Raw genomic sequence first — 20,361 nt, 5'->3', positions numbered from 1 at the left:
GCTGGGGGATTTATTTCAAACACAGTCTTGGATATGTCAAAGATTATCAACAACATTGATGAAAATGCCTTATTAGTTTTTGTGCAGTGTCTCATTTAAAATGTGCCGCCTTCTTGAGCCACTTCCACTTCTTGAGACAAAAATGGCTGTAAAAATAAAATAATACATCATGTAGCATGTCATCAAACTGGCATCTAAAGGGTTAAAATCCTGAAAATAATTAAATATTTTATGTTTTTGATCAGGACTAAAGTTGATTGAAAGAAATAGTTTTGAAAAAAAAAAGAAAATTTAACATTTTTATGGATGTCTGTGGAAGTGGACATTTTTGTCCACGAATTACTCAAATGTTAGTAAAAACGAGTTTAAAGGAGCAGTATGTAAATCTGACCCCTAGTGTTTAAAATGGGTACTGCAGTCTAAATTCTAAACATCATAGAGAGCTGTCTCCCCCCCACCCTCCTCTCTAGAGTGGATGCTCACTCAGGTCACCATGTGGTGGACTCTGAAGCTTCAGTGTTTATCCAGCTCTGCATGGGTCTGTAAACCTTTCTGTGTTCTAACCTCTCTCCATTTTTCAAAAGCATCTCCAATATTGATCCTAGTTTGAGCACGTTTCTGCTCGTGGAGCTTATTAGAAACATGCAGAGGCTTTTTAGGTCGGGTACAATCACTTCTATCTGAACCACTTCCATCGCTGCAACACCTGTTGACCTGATAAATGCTCTCATATCTGGCATATCGTGCCTTAAAAGCGCCTACCTTCTCTGGTCCAAACAAATCCAGAGCATTCAGGAGCAGAATCTAAAGTTAGAAGGAGGACATACTGGCTGCTGCATTGTTGTCAGAGAAGCCAGCACTTCAACATAGCATGTTTCCTTAATGATCATATAGTAAGATACCTTTATCATCTTACTCTCTACAGAACATTCAACACAAACAGCTGAGTGAGACTTTACAGTTTATTCATCCTGAAGTGACAGACAATAATTATAATACTGTAAAAAAAACAAAAAAAAACACTTTCTTCTTTGGTTCCTCGTCATCGTTTGTGAAATGTGACCACGTGAAGGTCGTCCAAGGTTACGAGAGCCGATCCGACATCGGATGTGTACGACTTCTATTTTTGTTGCCGTGGTAACAAACTGGTATCAAAGTCAGAATCATTTAGAAGTTGTCACCACGGTAACGACACAGGCAGGAAGGGAATGGTTTCACACAGGTGTCTCCTCCTTCAACACTTCCTCCTTCACTTCCTCCTTCACCTCCTCCTTCACCTCCTCCTTCTCCTCCACCTGCAGAGAAAAACACACGAGATTCAAACAGAAATAGAAATTTTAGAGCTCCTCAAAGCGTAAACAGAAACATAAATCAAATGAAGAAAAAACAAGATGGCGGTGCAGACCTCGGGTGGAGCAGCTGATTTCTGACCCGCCTCCTTCTGCAGCTCCTTCACTTCCTGTCGAGCCTGGTGGAAATGAAAAAAAAAAAAAGCAAGGTGTGACTTCCTGTGACCTCTGACCTCAGGAGGTGACACAGGGGTTCAATGTGTGACCTCTGACCTTTTCCAGCTCTGTGAACAGCTGCTGACGCTGCTGCTCCTCCACCTGCAGACGTACACACATCTGCTGCACCTGAGACTGCATCTAACACACACACACACACACACACACACACACACACACACACACACACACACACACACACACACACACACACACACACACACACACACACACACACACACACACACACACACACACACACACACACACACACACACACACACACACACACACACACACACACACACACACACACACACACACACACACACACACACACACACACACACACACACACACACACACACACACACACACACACACACACACACACACACACACACACACACAGTGAAGTGTTCATGATTCATGAAAGAAACAGAAAACATCAGGAGAGAGACAGAAGGTGTGTCTGACCTGAGCGAGCTCCTCGCTGCAGCTCTGAGTGACGCTCGCCTCCACCAGCTGTTTCTCCAGCTGAGCCTCCAACAGCATCAGCTGCTCCTTCAGCTGACACACACACACACACACACACACACACACACTTTATTAATACACTGTTTGTGAACACACAGAGCATTAACACACAGTCAGAGTGTGAGACCTGCTGCGTGTCCTCCGTCTCCGTGCTCTTCGTCTGAAAGTCCTCCTGCAGCAGCTGCTTCTGCAGCTCCAGCTCGGACACTTTGTTCCTCCATGCGCTCTCTTCTTCTTCTGAGCGGCGCTGCAGGGCCTGAAGCTCCGCCTCCTGAACACAAACAAAAAGACGATGATGATGCGTTGAAGAAGAGAACGATGGAAAAGTCATGAGACAGATCGTGTTCAAGTTGTTACCGTCTCCTGCAGCAGCTTCGTCTTCTGATCAAGCTCCGCCTCTTTCCTCTCCGCCTCGTCCATCCTCGACTGCAACTAAGCAACAACAAAGCATCACATAACAAGACGATGACTCACCAACGACAACACTGTGCTCCGTCACACGGCTTAAAAGTTTAAATTGTTTTGTTGGTTTGAATCGTCTTTGAGAACTCAGAAAGGTGTTTTAAAAGTCTTCTCTGCTCGCCGTCTGTTTGTGTGAGGAGAAAAGGTCTCCTGTTTTTACCTCAAAGTGAGACCTCTCCGCTCCACTTTGACTCTCCTGAATGTTCTGTGTGAAAAGTTCCAGCCAATTATTCTGCAGAAAACAAACAACAAACAGACTGTTAGCACACGATTCAACCGTCAGGTTCAGCCCCGAGTCCTGACTGTCAGGCTCAACCCCGGGTCCTGACCGTCAGGCTCGGCCCCGGGTACTGACCGTCAGGCTCGGCCCCGGGTACTGACCATCAGGCTCAGGAATATGATCTTTATCATAATAATAACAATAAGTAATGAGTAAATGAGCGCCTGAGAGCAGCGTAAGACATCTTCATCAAGAATAAGATTGATTTAATATCGATAAGGAGAGAGAACACCATGTTACTGTACAGTCAGGAAACTGCTGACTCACCTGCTCCGTCTCCATGGAGACGCCAGGAAACAGAGCCTGCAGTGACGCCTGGAAGTCCAAACGCAGGGCCGTAAACCTAGACTCAGCCTCAGCCTGAAAACACAGGTCAACAAATCCTTTTTTACAGACTGAGCAGTCACCGATGATTAATGTTATTTTCTGTTCAAGTCACTGACCAGCTCCGCTTTAAACTCCGCCTCCCTCTGCTCCTGTAGACGCTCGGCCTCTGAAAACGCCGTCGCTGAGGCCGCCATCTTCTCCTCCAGCTCCTGAAGAGGACGGGAAGAAAGACAGTCAGAGTTGGACTAAACTTTGGCATGTCTGTCTGCTGCAGAAAGTGTTGGTACTAAAAGCTGAGACATGGATCACGTAAACACACTGATGTGTCACGCTCTATTATCCACGGATCTATAACTTTATGTAATAATAATAACTATTCATATAGCACCTTTAAAAACAAATGTTTACAAAGTGTTGTGACAGACAAAGCAAATACAGCAAATACAGCAACATGACAACAGAACAGAGATCAACAGAGAGGGCAAAATTATAAAAATGCAAATAACAGGAATAAGATTCAACGGGCAGGTATGGAGAGGCAGTTCAGTACAATGAAGAAAAATGAGTTTAAAATCAACCAGGAGAGAACAAAATGAAAATTGAGGGAGAGTGGGATGACATCACATCACAGGCTGTAAACACAGAATGAAGATAAAAAGAAGGGATAAACAGGAGATTGGTTAAATGAATAAAGCAACAGAGTGCTGAAGAGTTAAACCATAAAAGGAGTAGGAATTAAAAAAAGACTAAGAGCAGCAAAATGAATACAGGAAGGGATACATTTAAAGGGTAAAACATTTAAAGAAGAGAAAGATAAAAAGGTTAAAAGCAATAAAGTGAATAAAAGGAAGGGCTAGATCTTTAAAGGAGAAATCACATAAAAGCAACTCTATAAAAGTGAGTTTTAAGAAGTGATTTAAAAGATGCCACTGACTCTGCCCGCCTTATCTCCTCAGGCAGGTTGTTCCAAAGTCAAGGGGCTCTGATCGCAAAGGCTCTGTCTCCTTTCGATTTGAGCCTCGACTTTGGAACAACCAGAAGGGCAATGCCTGAGGATCTGAGGTCACGAGAAGGTTGGTAGGGGTTAAAATTTCACAAATGTAACTCGGGGGCAAGGCCAAGACGAGCTTCAAAAGTGATCAGTACGATCTTAAAATCAATTCTAAAAGTGACAGGTAGCCAGTGGAGGGAAGCAAGGACAGGAGTGATGTGATGTCGTCTGTTAAAACTAGTAAGAAGCCTAGCTGCTGCGTTCTGGACCAGTTGGAGGCGGGAAAGTGAACTATGAGTTATACCAGAGAGAAGGGAGTTGCAATAGTCCAGACGGGAAAAGATTATTTTTCCAGGTCAGCAGGTGAGAGAATTGATTTAATTTTTTTAATGGATCTTTGAAATGGATCTGATGTGGATGAAACAGAACTGGAAACTGGATGAATTTCTTGATGTGTCGGTTGAAGGTGAGGTCTGAATCAAAAATGACTCCTAAATTTCTTGCAGAGGGTGTGATGTTAGCAGAGAGAGGACCGAGGGAACTTTCAATCTGGCTGATGTTTTGGTGTGGATAATTAAGTATCATCATTAAGTATGATTTCTGACTTTGGTTTGTAAAAAATGTAAATAGTAAAAAACTTTGAGCCATCCAACATTTTATATCCTCGAGACAGTTACAAACAGCAGCTAGGCTTACTTGGTCACCAGGTCTCAGCAGAAGGTTTATCTGTGTGTCGTTGGCATAACAATGAAAAGAAAGGTTATAGCGCTGGATAATTTTACCGAGTGGGAGCATATAAATAGAAAATAAGAGTGGGCCTAAAATCGAACCTTGCAGTACACCACAGGTAAAACAAGAGGTGGTGGATGAGTGGTTACCTATGGTGACCTCAAAGGTTCTGTGTAAAAGATAGGAATAAAACCAGCTAAGTGCTCTTGACACCGACCCAGGACTCCAGATGTTCAATTAAAATGGTGAGGTAGGTGTGGACTCACGTTGCCGTGGTTCCGAGCCTGCTGCAGCTCCTCCTCCAGTCGAAGCATCTGAGATTCTTCCTCTAGACTACACACACACACATAAACATTAATCATAATATATTTTGTAAATTAAAGAATAGAAGTTATCCTAACATAAATGTTGTCGTTTTTACTTTTCAAACGTCTGATCAGACTCCGTCTCACTTCCTGATCCCTGCAGAAGAGAAGAAGAAACAACAGGATGTGATGTCACAGTGATGTCATCAGCCAATATGTTTATTTAAATCTCGATGTCGGCACCAGGATCAGTCTCAGTTTGGTTGTGGGTTCATTAGAGGTCATGTGGGAGGGTCGGTACTGTCGGCCTCGACTCTACCTGGTTGAAGGTGACATGGCTGGTTTGGTTACCGTGGTGACAAAGTGCTGAGGTGGGCCCCTCGGTCCTACTGATAAGGACCGAGGGGCCCACCTCACAGCACCTCAAATCCTCAAAACCTGATGGAATACTCGGATACTGGTTTAAGGGACATAACAGTTCTGTGGAATCCTTAAAGCTCTCATGTGGACCCCTCTGTGTGTGAGTCTGAACAGGTCAAACGTACCTCTCTCTGCGTCTGATCTGCAGCTTCGTCCTCCGTCACTCTGAAGAAACAAAGACACCAAACAATCACATCCACGTGTTTTTTAAACTTTATGAACCATCGTCAGATTCTGCTTCTTTATGTCTTTCTGACCTCTCTGACTGCGATGATGACAGCAGCTGTAGCTCCTCCCTCAGCTGAGTAAGCTCTGCCTGCAGGGTGACCATCTTTTCGTCTTTGAGCTGCACACTGACAGGAAGTCACACAGGAAGTCACGTTTATGTTCCCGACTCCTCGACAACATCTGAACTCGTTGATGTTTGAATAAATCAGAAAAGTACCTGAGCTTCAGCGTCTCCACTTCAGACGACTCGTCCACCTGCAGAAACAAAACAAGTCGATGACATCAACGCCTCAAAGTCTCAAGTTACACTCTGTTAGCATGCAGCGGCTACATGCTAACACGCAGAGGTTCATGTTTATCATCTTCTTCTAGTTACCAGCAACTGTTAGAAAGGAGCTCTTTGGAGACGTAGCGGTGCTAAGGGTGCAGAGGGTGCTGAGGGTTCTGGGGGTGCAGAGGGTGCAGAGGGTACTAAGGGTACTGAGAGTGCAGAGGGTTCTGGGGGTGCTGAGGGTGCTAAGGGCGCAGAAGGTGCAGAGGGTGCAGAGGCTGCTGAGGGTGCAGAGGGTGCTGAAGGTGCAGAGGGTGCTGAAGGTGCAGAGGGTTCTGGGGGTGCTGAGGGTGCAGAGGGTGCTGAGGGTGCTGAAGGTGCAGAGGGTGCAGAGGGTGCAGAGGGTGCTAAGGGAGCTGAGGGTGCAGAGGTTGCTGAAGGTGTTGAGGGTGCAGAGGGTGCTGGGGGTGCTGAGGGTGCAGAGGGTGCTGAGGGTGCTGAAGGTGCAGAGGGTGCAGAGGGTGCAGAGGGTGCTAAGGGAGCTGAGGGTGCAGAGGGTGCAGAGGGTGCAGAGGTTGCTGAAGGTGTTGAGGGTGCAGAGGGTGCTGGGGGTGCTGAGGGTGCTGAGGGTGCTGAGGGTGCTGAGGGTGCAGAGGGTGCTGAGGGTGCTGAGGGTGCTGAGGGTGCTGAGGGTACAGAGGGTGCAGAGGGTACAGAGGGTGGAGAGGGTGCTGAGGGTGCTGAGGGTACAGAGGGTGCAGAGGGTACAGAGGGTGCAGAGGGTGCTGAGGGTGGAGAGGGTGGAGAGGGTGTTACATCACCCCCTAAAATCAGGCCCAGTCAAACCCACAAGCTGATGGGATATGTTGATGTTTTTTAGGCTACATCAGAATGTATGATCAAGCCTGCATCCGAGTACGCCTGACCCCAAAGTCCGATTCATCTGATCAGTGTTAACACCAACGTGCTCGTACCGTACTCGGGTACCGAGCCCGAGTTCGCTTGAAGACGTGGTCTCTGTGCACAATTCATGTGGACTCAAATACGGTCTGCGGGAGATGTTAACGCAACTATGCTCAAATGAGGGAATGGAGCGCTGTATTTCTATAGTAATTCTAAACGGCTCAGGTCTTTTCAAAAACTTCAGGTGTCATCCTCTGAGCTGCATGCTAAATGTGGGCGTAGGAAGCGGGTCATTAGTAGTAGTATAGTATCAGAATAACTATCGGTGAAGATGGTCGTAGATGTAGTCTCCAGTCTGTGTGTGGGAAACACTTCAGCTCTGACTAACTCCACTCACTTCCCACTCAGGTAAATTAGGACATTAATCACACAATGAAGGTGAGTCAGGTAGTTACCTGGACTGCAGCCTTGTTCTCCAGCTGGACCTTGAGCTCCTGCAGTTCAGTCTCTTTGGACGCCAGCGCCCCCTGCAGCTCTGAAGGGGAAACAGCAGTGGAGAGAAAAACATCAATATTATGAATTTGCCTCCTGCTCAGAAGAGCTTTGTGTTAGCTTCAATCATGAAGGGTTTGGCTTTAGAATCAGCTCAACTGAAGCCAGAGGTCTGTTCAATACCATGATACTCATAAATACCACGTGTTTCAAAAACGATGCAGTATCTGTTATGTAATGATCAATAGCTTCAAAAAGTAGGAGAGAAAACGGGAAGACAAGAGTGTAGGAGAGGAATCAATCATTGCAGACAAGCTGTGTAAATTGCACAAAAACTTTGGCAACGTTGAGGATCTGTGCACGTATCAAAAGTCAGACTGCACAATACGTTTGTTCCAAAAGTCCAATACACCAATGCTCTGTTGTCAATGTCTGAGGCATGAATCCCAAATGATGCTGATGTGTCTCTACAATTGAACCGACAAGTCTCGGCGTTGTCTCTGCGATTTAGACAGAGTGCAGGAGAGTTTGCCAAACACTGCCAACGTGTCTGTGTGTAAATTACAGAAAATAATGATTTTAAAGTTGAAGGCAAAGTTCGTCACACTGTCAGGATTGCACAGGAACATTGGGAACGATGGGATTTGTGTGTTTGCTCAGTCCGACGCATAAATCCCAACGTTGCCAGAAAACATGTTGTAGTGAAACTTAGAACATGTGCAGGAGTTAGCCTGCATTGATCATTCAAATGAATATTACCCAGGAGATCTTTCTTTTTCTTGCCATGGTATTAAATGGTTACCGATATCGTTTGATTTTAAGTAGAATCATATTGAGGTTTAATTTTCTGGTACCATGACACCTAAGTCGGATGTTGCTAAATGCTAACAGAAACACTGACCGCTAACAGCAGCAGCTTCCTGCTGTGAAACTTTCAGCTGGGAACAAACTTCCTCCAGTTGTTGCTGCAGAGCGCGCTCAGCGTCTACATGGACCATCTGCAAAGAGAAGAAGAAAACTCAGGTCACTTCCTGTTTACAGAACATCCACCACTGATTGGCTGAAAGTACTTACTAGGTAGAAGTCACTTGTTGAAATAAGTCAGAAACTACAAATTCAGCCGCTGAGTTTCTGTCCTAATAAAGGACATTTTGAGTCCACAGTTCTGTTTTCTTCTTACCTGAATTTTGGACAGTTCCTGCTCGGCGGCGGCCATCTTGGCCTCCAGGTTCTTCCTGAGCTCCTCATCAGCTCGCTGGGTATTGGAGCGCTCGGTCAGCTCGCGGCCCAGGCGGACACAGTCCTGTCTGAGATGAGCGAGCTCTGCATTCTGCCTGTGGGAAGATGAGACCAAATAACAGTTGGATCAAGCGGCAATGACGAAGTGCAAATATCTGCAGTTCCTCGAGTGTCCACTTGAGGCTCTCTACTAAAGTCTCATTATGTTAAAATGTCAACCGTTATAGTATAAATACATGTTCACAGTCTGGGACAAAAATCAGGGTCTTTACAGATCATTTCTCTGTTGATTTTTATATAACTCATCTGTTTTGATTATATTAAGGCTGAAAGTTAAAAACTGTATGATTAGGGGCGTGGCCTCTTTGTCTGTTTCTACATTGATCTAAAGTAAGGTAGAGGAAGCATTTCCAACATGGCGACCGCCATCATTGGGCTTCAACACGTCTCTTCAGAAACCAATGATGACCTCACTGAGACTACGTCCATGTTTCATATAGTGTTGTGTGCAGATTGTTAAGCCTTTACGCCATATTGGATGGTTTCAATGTTTCCCCAAGTGATCCTCAGTCTTGATGACATCTGAAAGTACTCCTTTACAGGACTACCGAGTTAGTCCTGTAAAGGAGCTTACCTTGTGTTTTACCTGACCAGGTGTTACCTGACCAGATGTGTTACCTGACCAGATGTGTTACCTGATCAGGTGTGTTACCTGACCAGACATGTTACCTGACCAGATGTGTTACCTGACCAGGTGTGTTACCTGCTCTCGGCCTGGCTGGTTGCCTGGTTCAGGGCGTCTCGGAGGATGGAGTTCTCCTGCTGCAGTCGGGCCAGCTGAGCGTTGGGACCGTTCTCCAGCTGTTCCTGCAGACTCCCGATCTGTTCAAGTTCATCAGACCGTTAGCTTAACATGATGACAGTTTCAAAACAGTGAACTCCTCGTGAAACACCAAAGAAAGAACGAACGTGAGTAAAACATCACCTTCTGGTTGAGCTGCTCGGTATGTTTCAGGTGTTCCTGGTCAGTGGTCTCCATCCTGGTCCTCAGAGCGTCGACCTCTAGAACCTGAGCACTAAGCTCCGCCTTCAGACGCGCCTCCAAAGACGCCATCTTGGATTTCTCTGCACCAAGTTGCTGTAAGAGGAAGCACAGAAAGGGAAATGTAAAGAACTGAATGTATCGCTCCTTTAATGGCAGTATTATGATCACAAACCATCAGCACAAAAGGAATATGATCAGGACAATACCAGGATTTCAACTTTACTCGTGACGTTGGGATTTGTGAGTCTAAGTGGTACAGAGACATTGGCTACGTTTGTCAATGGATCATTCAAATATCAGAGATATTGATATAAAACACGTGGTATTAAAAAGACGTCAACATGTTTAATGCCGCATGGCTCACCTTGCTGAGCTCTCGGAGGCGGGTCTTGGCGGTGGCGGCGTCCTCCTGCCCAGCGGTCAGCAGCTTTTCTTTCTCCTCCAGCTGTTTCTTCAGAGTGGACAGAGGGTCTCCTTTCTGACAGGCCTGAGAGTCACAGAGATAGGTGGCGTTTAGATGGCGAGTCTACGAGCAGCTAAAGGGCGTTCTGTTTTTGTAACTGTAACTGCTTTAGTTTGAATTAGCTCCTGGTCGCTAGCATTCTTTGTTTGACTGAAAGTTCGCTGCAAATATTAGCTGCTGGTTTGGCCGAAGCCCCCAGGGGTCGAAGGCCCAGGGAAATACAAGGTTTAAAGACCCTAGGGTTCAAAACCCTGTAAAATACAAGGATTTTAGGCCCATAACATAAAAGGGTTTAAGGCTCTAAACCGCCTATAAAATATTTGGTTTCAAATATTTGGTTTCAAGTTTTCAATATAAGTCACTCATAGGTTCTTTGTAACACCCTGGGGTGTTTCGAGGACTCTTGTTTGCATTCAGCCCTTTACAGGTGTGAAATTCAGTGGTTGTTGGGCTTCTTAATACTTTACTATATCTAGTGTAAAGCACTTTGAGTTTCTCTTGTGTGATTGGTGATCTATAAATAAACTTGCCTTTGGCCTGTATTAGCTTTGTTTAACTGTTGAATATGCTAACTGTTGTTTAATGTTTGTGTACATATGCTGTGAAACGCTGATGGTTCAGGACGATAACAGTATTTAGTTTCACCACTAGCTGTTTACTTTAGCTGTTGCTGTGACTGTGTTGACGTACCAGCTGCCAGGATTCTTGGCGTACGCCGGCCTTCTGGTTTAGGACCTCCATGAGTTTGTTCATCTCGTCCTCACTGAGTGTCCCTTTGGACACGGCGGACAGCAGCTCGCTGGATGGCACGGAGCAGTCTGCAGAGTCTGTCACTAAAAGAAAAATCAGGACAATAAAACCATGATTGTTCCATGGTTTCACGTTGGGATTTCAGCGTCTGACTGCACGTGTGTGTAGTCCAATACCAACGTTGCCAATGTCCAGAGGCGCTGCTTCTTAACAGGCAAGGCAGGAAACTGCTTGGGGCCCAAGACCAGTAGGGGACCCAAAGCAGTGGCCGAAAATGTGCAAATTTTGCAGTGAGGGTAGGAAACCTCCTTTAGTGGACACCACCTGACAGAGCTCATTCTCGTTGTCCTGCTGAATGTTGATTGGAGGGCCCCCCAATTGATTTTTGCCAAGGGCCCCAACAGGCTCTAGAATCGCCAATGTTGGACATATGAATACCAACGTTGCCAATGTCGGACATATGAATATGTCCGACATTGCAATGCAACGTTGGTATTTATAATAAACTACACAATATTGAGTGTCTCAGACTTCTGTTTTTGTTGCCATGGTTTCAAACAGGCATCAATATTGTTTGATCTTTAGCAGACTCATATCAAAATTTAAAATCCTGGCATCATATCTGCCCTCATCGTACTTTAACGTTTTGTCAGAAAAGCCGATCCGGTTCAGACCCAGAGATCAAAGAGAAAACTCTTGGTCTTTCTGGACAGGTACGTCTGTGTTTGCTCACCTGACTCAGGTTTGTTCTTGTTCTTCTTCTTCTTGTTCTCTTTGGGTTCTTCGGGTTTGGCAGCAGGCGGTTCTTTGGTGACCTCTGCGATATTTACCGGGGAAACTTCCACCACGGGCGCCATTGCCATCACCAGAACCTCCTTAGCAACAGTTTCCACAACAGCGGCTGGCTCCGCCTTCACAGACTTCTTCTTCTTCTTCTCCTTCGGGGAGGGGGCTGGAGGAGACTCTGTAATGGTGGGGGTGGTTACCTCAGTGGGTTCAGGTTCAGGTGTTGGTTCAGGTTCAGGTGCAGCCTCAGGCTCAGCAGCAGGCTCTGTGTCAGACTCTGGTTCGGTACAGGAGACCACCTCAGGCTCCTCACTGACGTCACCACCGGGTTCAGGGAGCTTCACTTCAGGTTGCTCCTCCTTCTTCTTCCCTTTGTTCTTCTTCTCCTGGTTCTTGTCCTTCTTCTTCTTGTCTGCTCTCGTGTTCTGGTTTCTGACGTGATGGCGTCGCTGTTTGGCGAGCGCCTCCTCGTAGGACGTCTCCTTCATGGAGAGTGTGGAGACCAGGGCGATGCCCACCGCCGAGATGATCATGAAGCCTCCAAAGACCATGAAGCCCAGCGTCTGGGGGTCGGACACGTCCATGACTGATCAGGGTGTCCCACAGGAAGTCTGGAAGACAAAGATGAAGAACATCAGCTCACAGCAGGAAGACAAACTCCACCCAACACTGGAGGCGGAGCTTAGAGATCCCAAGACTTTTTCTACATTTAACATCTTAGACGTTACAAGTTTCGCTCTCCTGATATGTTGTATTAAGCACCAACCTCCAGTGTTAAAGACATGAAGCCAAAGTGGACATGCAAAAAAACTGCAGTTCCTTGAGTGTCCACTTGATGGCGGCGCCACAAGTGAGTCATAGGTTCCCCCTTAGGTACCCATTGGTTCCCCTTAGGTCCCAAACATGTTTACTTGCACACTCTGTACAGGGTGAAGTTATTCATAACTTGTTTGTTTTAATAATATTTAGGCTAAGAACTATTCATTATTTGCATAATTATGGGCGTGGCCAAGTTGATTGACAGGTGGCCGTGTTATAGCTCTACCAGGCGCTGCTCGGTATGTTCTTCTAGCGGTTTTTGGGTGTGCATAAAGAAAAAGCTTTTCAGCTCAGGACGCAGAGTTACAGCTCTCATCAATGTCACTTTGGGACGAAGCAGCCAATCAAATCCAGTAGGAGACATTCCTCTGTGATCACTGACTGGAGGTTAAAGGTCACCGCCTGTTTGTTCATGATTCAATCATTCACTGATTAGACGGTAAACATTCAGAACTTCAGATTGAATCGGAGGACTTTAAATCCGACTCAGTCTTTGATTATCTGACTCATCACTTCTCGGTTTGCTCTTCATCAGAACTGATTTTTCCTCGCAGGACTCCGGAGATGTTGGTGATTCCTGTCATGACGTCTCGCAAAAACAATATCATGTTTACCAGTTACCAGTTTCATGATTGCTGGTTGGAGCAATTCCAAAACTTAGACTTCAGAATGTGTTCGACTTGAGCTCGGGTATAATCACTCTTTAAAAGCCAACATAGCCGCTTGGCGCCAGAACAGATCAGGAGGACTGCTCCTGAGAAATGCTTCGTCTGAAATTCTAAATAAAAGTTTGATAACGGAGTTACCGCTAACGATTCTCTCTCTCTCTCTCTCTCTCTCTCTCTCTCTCTCTCTCTCTCTCTCTGTGTGTGTGAACGACCTGAGTTACATAGTGCTGAAAACAGGCGAGCGGGGCACTCTGTGGACGCCATGAGAGAGAGGTTATTGGTTATTGTTCTATTAAATCGACTTTGAGGTTATTAAAGAAACGTCTCCTCCTTCAGTCATTTCAAAGACGTTTAAACACGAGGACTCTGCACTTTAATGTTTTGAGTAGTCGTAGTTTTCTTCTTCGTCTAGAGGAACATTTTGTACTTTGGACCGCTCTGCATTTAAATATCAGACGTTCACTTTTCAGGTATCGGATCCAAAATGTTTAAACATTTAAAAGGATGTTAAAGAATAAAAAAAGAAGTCGATTAAGATCAGAACTAAAACACCTCTGAAGGGAAGCTTTGATGATGATTCACAAACATTTAACTTTTAATATCCGAGGACATTCTGTTCCCGACACTTAGCAGGGAAAGAAGTTTGAACACAAGCTGTGACTCAGGATATATCCTGGATGTAAAGAGTACACAGAGAGGGGGCTGCAGGAGTGACGTGTCTGAGTCCACAATTAACCCTTTGTACTGCACACACACACACACACACACACACACACACACACACACACACACACACACACACACACACACACACACACACACACACACACACACACACACACACACACACACACACACACACACACACACACACACACACACACACACACACACACACACACACACACACACACTTATGTAACTCAGTCCGGGTTCTTCTGGGACCCCTCACATTCAGAACTTTAACCCGAAAGGACACAGAGACAGCGGACAGGTAAAGTCCGCACAGGTAGCTTCACGCTGTTTTCTGTTTTTCTTTATCTTTGATCATTTTTACAGTTTTTACAGTTTTAACGTTATTCAGCAGTAAGTCCGTTTGTCCTGCAGCTGCACAGTCTCTGAGCTCTCAAACATTCATCTCAACTCTTTTTCAATCTTCATTTCATCTGTTACGTTTTTTTTTTCCTGCACTAAATTTTGGATTTTAAAGTTTTTTCTGAATTTTTGGCTGTATAAAAAAACCTCCTGTGATTCTAAGTTGAAGTCTTTTTCTGAGTAAACCTCTCTCCTACTTCTCAGCGACACTCTGACGTTTAACTTTTTCATCCCCTGTCTTTAATTTTAATTCAAGCAGCGAAATAAAAATCATTTGTGAGCGGAGTCAAAGAGTTTTTCTCACCTCAGCGGAGTCTGTCAGGCTGCTGCAGAGTCGTGGCACTTTCTGTGAACGGGACCAACAAGCTCCGCCCCTCGCCGGCTTCGCTGCTCCTCCTTGGTCAGCTGGGACGTCACTCGGAGCCATTTAACTCGAGCGGAATTGAAGAGGCGGGAGGACGCCGCTCGGCCTCATGGGAGATGTAGTTCTATAAAAACAAACACGTTATACAAACAAGAAATAAAAGATACCTTCATCGATGATTAAAACTTAGGCTTTAAAGTTAAAATGAACAAACTCTTCTACCAAATGATCCAGGTCCATAAACAGAAGAAGTTAAAATAGATTCTGGTCCTGAATGCTGGATTTGTTTGGACCAGAGTGTAGTCCCCCCCCCCCCCCCCCCCGGCCGTTTTTTCCTTAATACATTGTTTACGTATTTTTACGTCACTTTCAGTTATCTTTTATCATAATTCATTTTAAATTGATTGTTTTTGATTTGTTAACTGCACATTTGCTTTACGCACCTGTGGCTGATGACCACCTGAGGGCGCTATTTAAACTCTTTGTGTTGCAGACGGCAGAATACCAACGAAGAAGAAACAGCAGCGACAGTAGTCGGAGGAGTGTGAAGCGAGCTGTGAGTCCGGAACATTTTCTCTGTCTGTGTTTAAATTTAAATATTTAATGTTTGATTAAAAGTCATGAACGTGAAGATTTAAGTGCACATGCGCAGTTATCACCTCTCTTTTCGTCTGCGAGTCTGCACCAAACCTCATTCACAAATCAGGCAATTTATCAAACTCAGCATAAAGTTATTTATTCTGCCGAAAGAAGTCTGAACAAAGACTCCAGTGAACAAGAAGTACTCTGTTTAGCTAATCGGGAGACGTAAAGACCGTCTACGTTAAGTAAAATAACTGTAAATAATGTATTAAAGAAGAGAAAGACGTGCAGAGATGATGATTAGAGAGCGGGTTGGTAACGCGGAGTGGAGCCCGGACCGGGTGAGATCCGGTGTCCTGGTCCTGCTCACTAAACCACATCCCATATAATAATTACTAACTTCAAACACAACCCTTATTTTGATTGTTTTCATTGATTTAAAAATGATTGGTTTCTTCAGCTCCAACTAGGTTTAGAGTTAGAGCAGTTTCCACGGTAACGGCTAACTTTAACTGTAGCCTTCAGAAATGAGCTAAACTAGCTGCAATGACTTAATAACCAGTTATTACTTAATATAACTTACAAAGGCAGGGTTGGTCATTTTTGGAAAACTAGCATGATTTTGAAAGTAGCATTCCCTCAGAGTACGCAAGAGGTAGAGAGCGAGCAGGGATGCGTCTGATTGGTTCATCAGATTGGTACCTCGTGGCAGACATTGGTTGAAGTTTTTACAGACTTACAAACTGATACAGATGATGGATTCTCTTTGTTCCTGTTTCAGAGAACATTTACGGTGGCCAGTAGGGGTCAAACGCTCAGCAACTGATGAAACGACATACATTTAGAAAAACACGCAGCATATACAGAAACACTGCACATTCAAACACACTGCAAAGACACAAAGACACAAACACACTGCAAAGACACAAACACACTGCAAAGACACAAACACACTGCAAAGACACTGCAAAGACACAAACACACTGCAAAGACACAAACACACAAACACACTGCAAAGACACAAACACACTGCAAAGACACAAACACACTGCAAAGACACAAAGACACAAACACACTGCAAAGACACAAACACACTGCAAAGACACAAACACACTGCAAAGACACAAACACACTGCAAAGACACAAAGACACAAACACACTGCAAAGACACAAAGACACAAACACACTGCAAAGACACAAACACACTGCAAAGACACAAAGACACTGCAAAGACACAAAGACACAAACACACTGCAAAGACACAAAGACACAAACACACTGCAAAGACACAAACACACTGCAAAGACACTGCAAAGACACAAACACACTGCAAAGACACAAACACACTGCAAAGACACAAACACACTGCAAAGACACAAAGACACTGCAAAGACACAAACACACAAACACACTGCAAAGACACAAACACACTGCAAAAACACAAAGACACTGCAAAGACACAAACACACTGCAAAGACACAAACACACTGCAAAGACACAAACACACTGCAAAGACACAAACACACTGCAAAGACACAAACGCACTGCAAAGACACAAACACACTGCAAAGACACAAAGACACAAACACACTGCAAAGACACAAACACACTGCAAAGACAAACACACTGCAAAGACACAAACGCACTGCAAAGACACAAACACACTGCAAAGACACAAACACACGGCAAAGACACAAACACACTGCAAAGACACAAACACACTGCAAAGACACAAACACACTGCAAAGACGCAAAGACACAAACACACTGCAAAGACACAAACACACGGCAAAGACACAAACACACTGCAAAGACGCAAAGACACAAAGACACAAACACACTGCAAAGACACCAACACACAAACACACTGCAAAGACACAAACACACTGCAAAGACACCAACACACAAACACACTGCAAAGACACAAACACACTGCAAAGACACCAACACACAAACACACTGCAAAGACACAAACACACTGCAAAGACACAAAGACACTGCAAAGACACAAACACACTGAAAAGACACAAAGACACTGCAAAGACACAAACACACTGCAAAGACACAAAGACACTGCAAAGACACAAAGACACTGCAAAGACACAGACACAAACACACTGCAAAGACACAAACACACTGCAAAGACACAGACACAGACACAAACACACTGGAAAGACACAAACACACTGCAAAGACACAAACACACTGCAAAGACACACAAACGCACTGCAAAGTCACAAACACACTGCAAAGACACAAACACACTGCAAAGACACCAACACACAAACACACTGCAAAGACACACAAACACACTACAAAGACACAAACACACTGCAAAGACACAAACACACAAACACACTGCAAAGACACAAACGCACTGCAAAAACACAAAGACACAAATGCACTGCAAAGACAAACGCACTGCAAAGACACAAACACACAAACACACTGCAAAGACACAAACGCACTGCAAAGACACAGACACAAACACACTGCAAAGACACAAATGCACTGCAAAGACACAAACACACAAACACACTGCAAAGACACAAACGCACTGCAAAGACACAGACACAAACACACTGCAAAGACACAAACGCACTGCAAAGACACCAACACACAAACGCACTGCAAAGACACAAACACACTGCAAAGACACAAACACACTAACACACTGCAAAGACACAAACACACTGCAAAGACACAAAGACACAAACGCACTACAAAGACACAAACACATTGCAAACGCACTGCAAAGACACAAACACACAAACGCACTGCAGACACAAACACACTGCAAAGACACAAACGCACTGCAAAGACACAAACACGGCAAAGACACAAACACACAAACGCACTGCAAAGACACAAACGCACTGCAAAGACACAAATGCACTGCAAAGACACAAACGCACTGCAAAGACACAAACACACTGCAAAGACACAAAGACACAAACACACTGCAAAGACACAAACACACTACAAACACAAACGCACTGCAAAGACACAAACGCACTGCAAAGACACAAACGCACTGCAAAGACACAAAGACACAAACGCACTGCAAAGACACAAACACACTGCAAAGACACAAAGACACAAACACACTGCAAAGACACAAACACACTACAAACACAAACACACTGCAAAGACACAAATGCACTGCAAAGACACAAACACACAAACACACTGCAAAGACACAAACGCACTGCAAAGACACAAACGCACTGCAAAGACACAAACACATTGCAAAGACACAAACACATTACAAAGACACAAACGCACTGCAAAGACACAAACGCACTGCAAAGACACAAACACGCAAAGACACAAACGCACTGCAAAGACACAAACACAAACGCACTGCAGACACAAACACACTGCAAAGACACAAACAAAGACACAAACGCACTGCAAAGACACAAACGCACTGCAAAGACACAAACGCACTGCAAAAACACAAACGAAACTTAAGTCAAAACACACACACAACCAGAAGCAGCGTTTCACCGGGTTCTGCCCCATGCTCTAATGTGCACAAACACGACTTTATAACATGTAGGGGAAACACAACTTTGAGAAATGAGGTCTTGTTGAGTGGTAGCTTTGCTAAGTTGGCTGCCCGGCTTCAGTACGGGACTTCAGTCTGCCAGGATTTTGAACTTGTAGCGTTTGTGTCTTTGCGTTTGTTGTGGTAGTTTGCGTTTGCTTTTGAATGTGCAGCGTTTCTATATATGCTGCACGTTTTTCTAAATGTCGTTTCATCAGTTGCTGAGCGTTACGCTGTGCGTACTGGCCACCGTAAACATGAGTTTTTAAATTTCTGTCAGGACCTAAAGACAATTTCAACCAACATCTTAAAAAGTGGATCTGGAGGAAATGACCAACCCTGACTTTAATTTCTGAAATATGACAGATTTAGATTTTTTTATTGGCCGTGTCTCTTTTTATACTAAAGATGACGTCACATTGACCGACGCTCGCGCTAGCTTAATGCTAGCTCACGATGTTAAAGTTTGTATTAATCCATTATTCTAATGTTTAACATTGTGATGCTTGTTTGTTTCATAGACATGTCGCTGCAGGTCAGCTGTCTGTCGTTCCGGCAGCCGTACGCCGGTCTGGTTCTGGACGGGGTGAAGACGGTGGAGAGCCGCTGGCGCCCCCTACTGGCCCCGCTGGAGAACCAGACTCTGGCTATCCACATCGCCTGGCGGGACTGGAAGGGTGAGGATTGGAGGACGGTGCTAAGCGGTCCATTGGGGATGAACCGTGGTCAGATGGAAGCGCTTCTGGAGTCCGGGGAGAGGTTCGGCCATGGCGTAGTGGCAGGTGAGAGTCCATCAGTGTTCTGTGGTTTACCAGGTTGACCTGAAGGCATCACCTGTGTTCATCTCTCTCAGGGTTGGTGGATGTAGGAGAGACCTGGCTGTGCCCCGCCTCCCTGCAGGGGGAGGAGCTTCAGCACCTGGAGCGGTCTGCTGTTCTGATTGGTCTACAAGAGAAACACTTGACTCACCTGTCAAACCCCCGCTGGCTGAAGGAGCCGCTGAGTACTCGAGGAGGTCGTGACCTCTGGACTGTGGAGATTCCCTATGAGCTGTTACCATGACACACACAGGAAGTCCACGTAGGCGCTCACTCCTGCACCCGATGATTCCACAGTGGGACACCATTAAACCTCAACGTCCGAGTGCCGATTTGGAGATTTAGCCTGTGAAACCCAATGACAGGCGGTCGCCATATTGAAAATGTTGACTAAGGTGGAGCTGAGGCGGGGCCAGTGGTGGGGGGCGCCAATCCACTTCCCACAAGGAGTTCAATGGATGGACAACAAATACAATTTTTAAAGATACGTTGTCAATAAAAGATAGACATGTAGGATTGTGAAGTAAAGATGTGGTTGTTGAGTAAAATAATGAACCTGTAATAAAAAAGTAGATTTTAAACTTTAAGTTACTGATTGTTGACGTGTTTCTGGTGTTTAGGGCACTACAATCCAGCGCTCTGAGGCTCCATCGACCATTGTTATAAGTCGCTCATTTGCTCATCTTCAATCAAGAGAGAGGAGCTTTTCCCCCCCGGGGGGCTTAAGTGTGT

The 20,361-nt window shown here is 45.0% G+C and overlaps 2 protein-coding genes across 3 annotated transcripts; one reads left to right on the top strand and one right to left on the bottom strand.

Moving 5' to 3' along the window:
• Positions 1-948: 948 nt before the first annotated feature.
• rrbp1b (ribosome binding protein 1b) lies at positions 949-14,738 on the bottom strand. Its single transcript, XM_020656152.3, has 23 exons — positions 14,620-14,738; positions 11,681-12,344; positions 10,888-11,030; positions 10,099-10,221; positions 9,675-9,827; positions 9,453-9,571; positions 8,631-8,784; positions 8,352-8,448; positions 7,414-7,493; positions 6,002-6,039; positions 5,814-5,909; positions 5,682-5,721; positions 5,253-5,293; positions 5,098-5,164; positions 3,228-3,320; positions 3,052-3,144; positions 2,665-2,736; positions 2,400-2,474; positions 2,170-2,313; positions 1,983-2,075; positions 1,563-1,646; positions 1,406-1,468; positions 949-1,295 (listed from the first exon to the last, which is right to left on the bottom strand). Exons 2-23 carry the CDS (start codon positions 12,315-12,317, stop codon positions 1,215-1,217), a joined length of 2,586 nt encoding a protein of 861 aa, XP_020511808.1. The 5' UTR covers positions 12,318-12,344; positions 14,620-14,738; the 3' UTR covers positions 949-1,214.
• zgc:110222 (uncharacterized protein LOC550336 homolog) lies at positions 14,196-20,216 on the top strand. 2 transcript variants are annotated; one of them, XM_020656153.2, is made up of 4 exons: positions 14,196-14,214; positions 15,173-15,235; positions 19,333-19,593; positions 19,665-20,216. In XM_020656153.2, the coding sequence occupies exons 3-4, from the start codon at positions 19,335-19,337 to the stop codon at positions 19,871-19,873; spliced, it is 468 nt and encodes a 155-aa protein (XP_020511809.1). In that variant the 5' UTR covers positions 14,196-14,214; positions 15,173-15,235; positions 19,333-19,334; the 3' UTR covers positions 19,874-20,216. The 2 variants fall into 2 exon arrangements, with proteins under 2 accessions (XP_020511809.1, XP_065816877.1); XM_065960805.1 differs by lacking the exon at positions 14,196-14,214 and having other exon boundaries at positions 15,095-15,235.
• The last annotated feature ends 145 nt before the right edge of the window (positions 20,217-20,361 follow it).

The sequence above is a fragment of the Labrus bergylta genome, chromosome 1 (assembly GCF_963930695.1).
Source record: "Labrus bergylta chromosome 1, fLabBer1.1, whole genome shotgun sequence".
Lineage (NCBI taxonomy): Eukaryota > Metazoa > Chordata > Actinopteri > Labriformes > Labridae > Labrus > Labrus bergylta.
The sequence above is the reverse complement of the archived record's forward strand: the minus strand, read 5'-3'. Positions and strand labels throughout refer to the sequence as shown.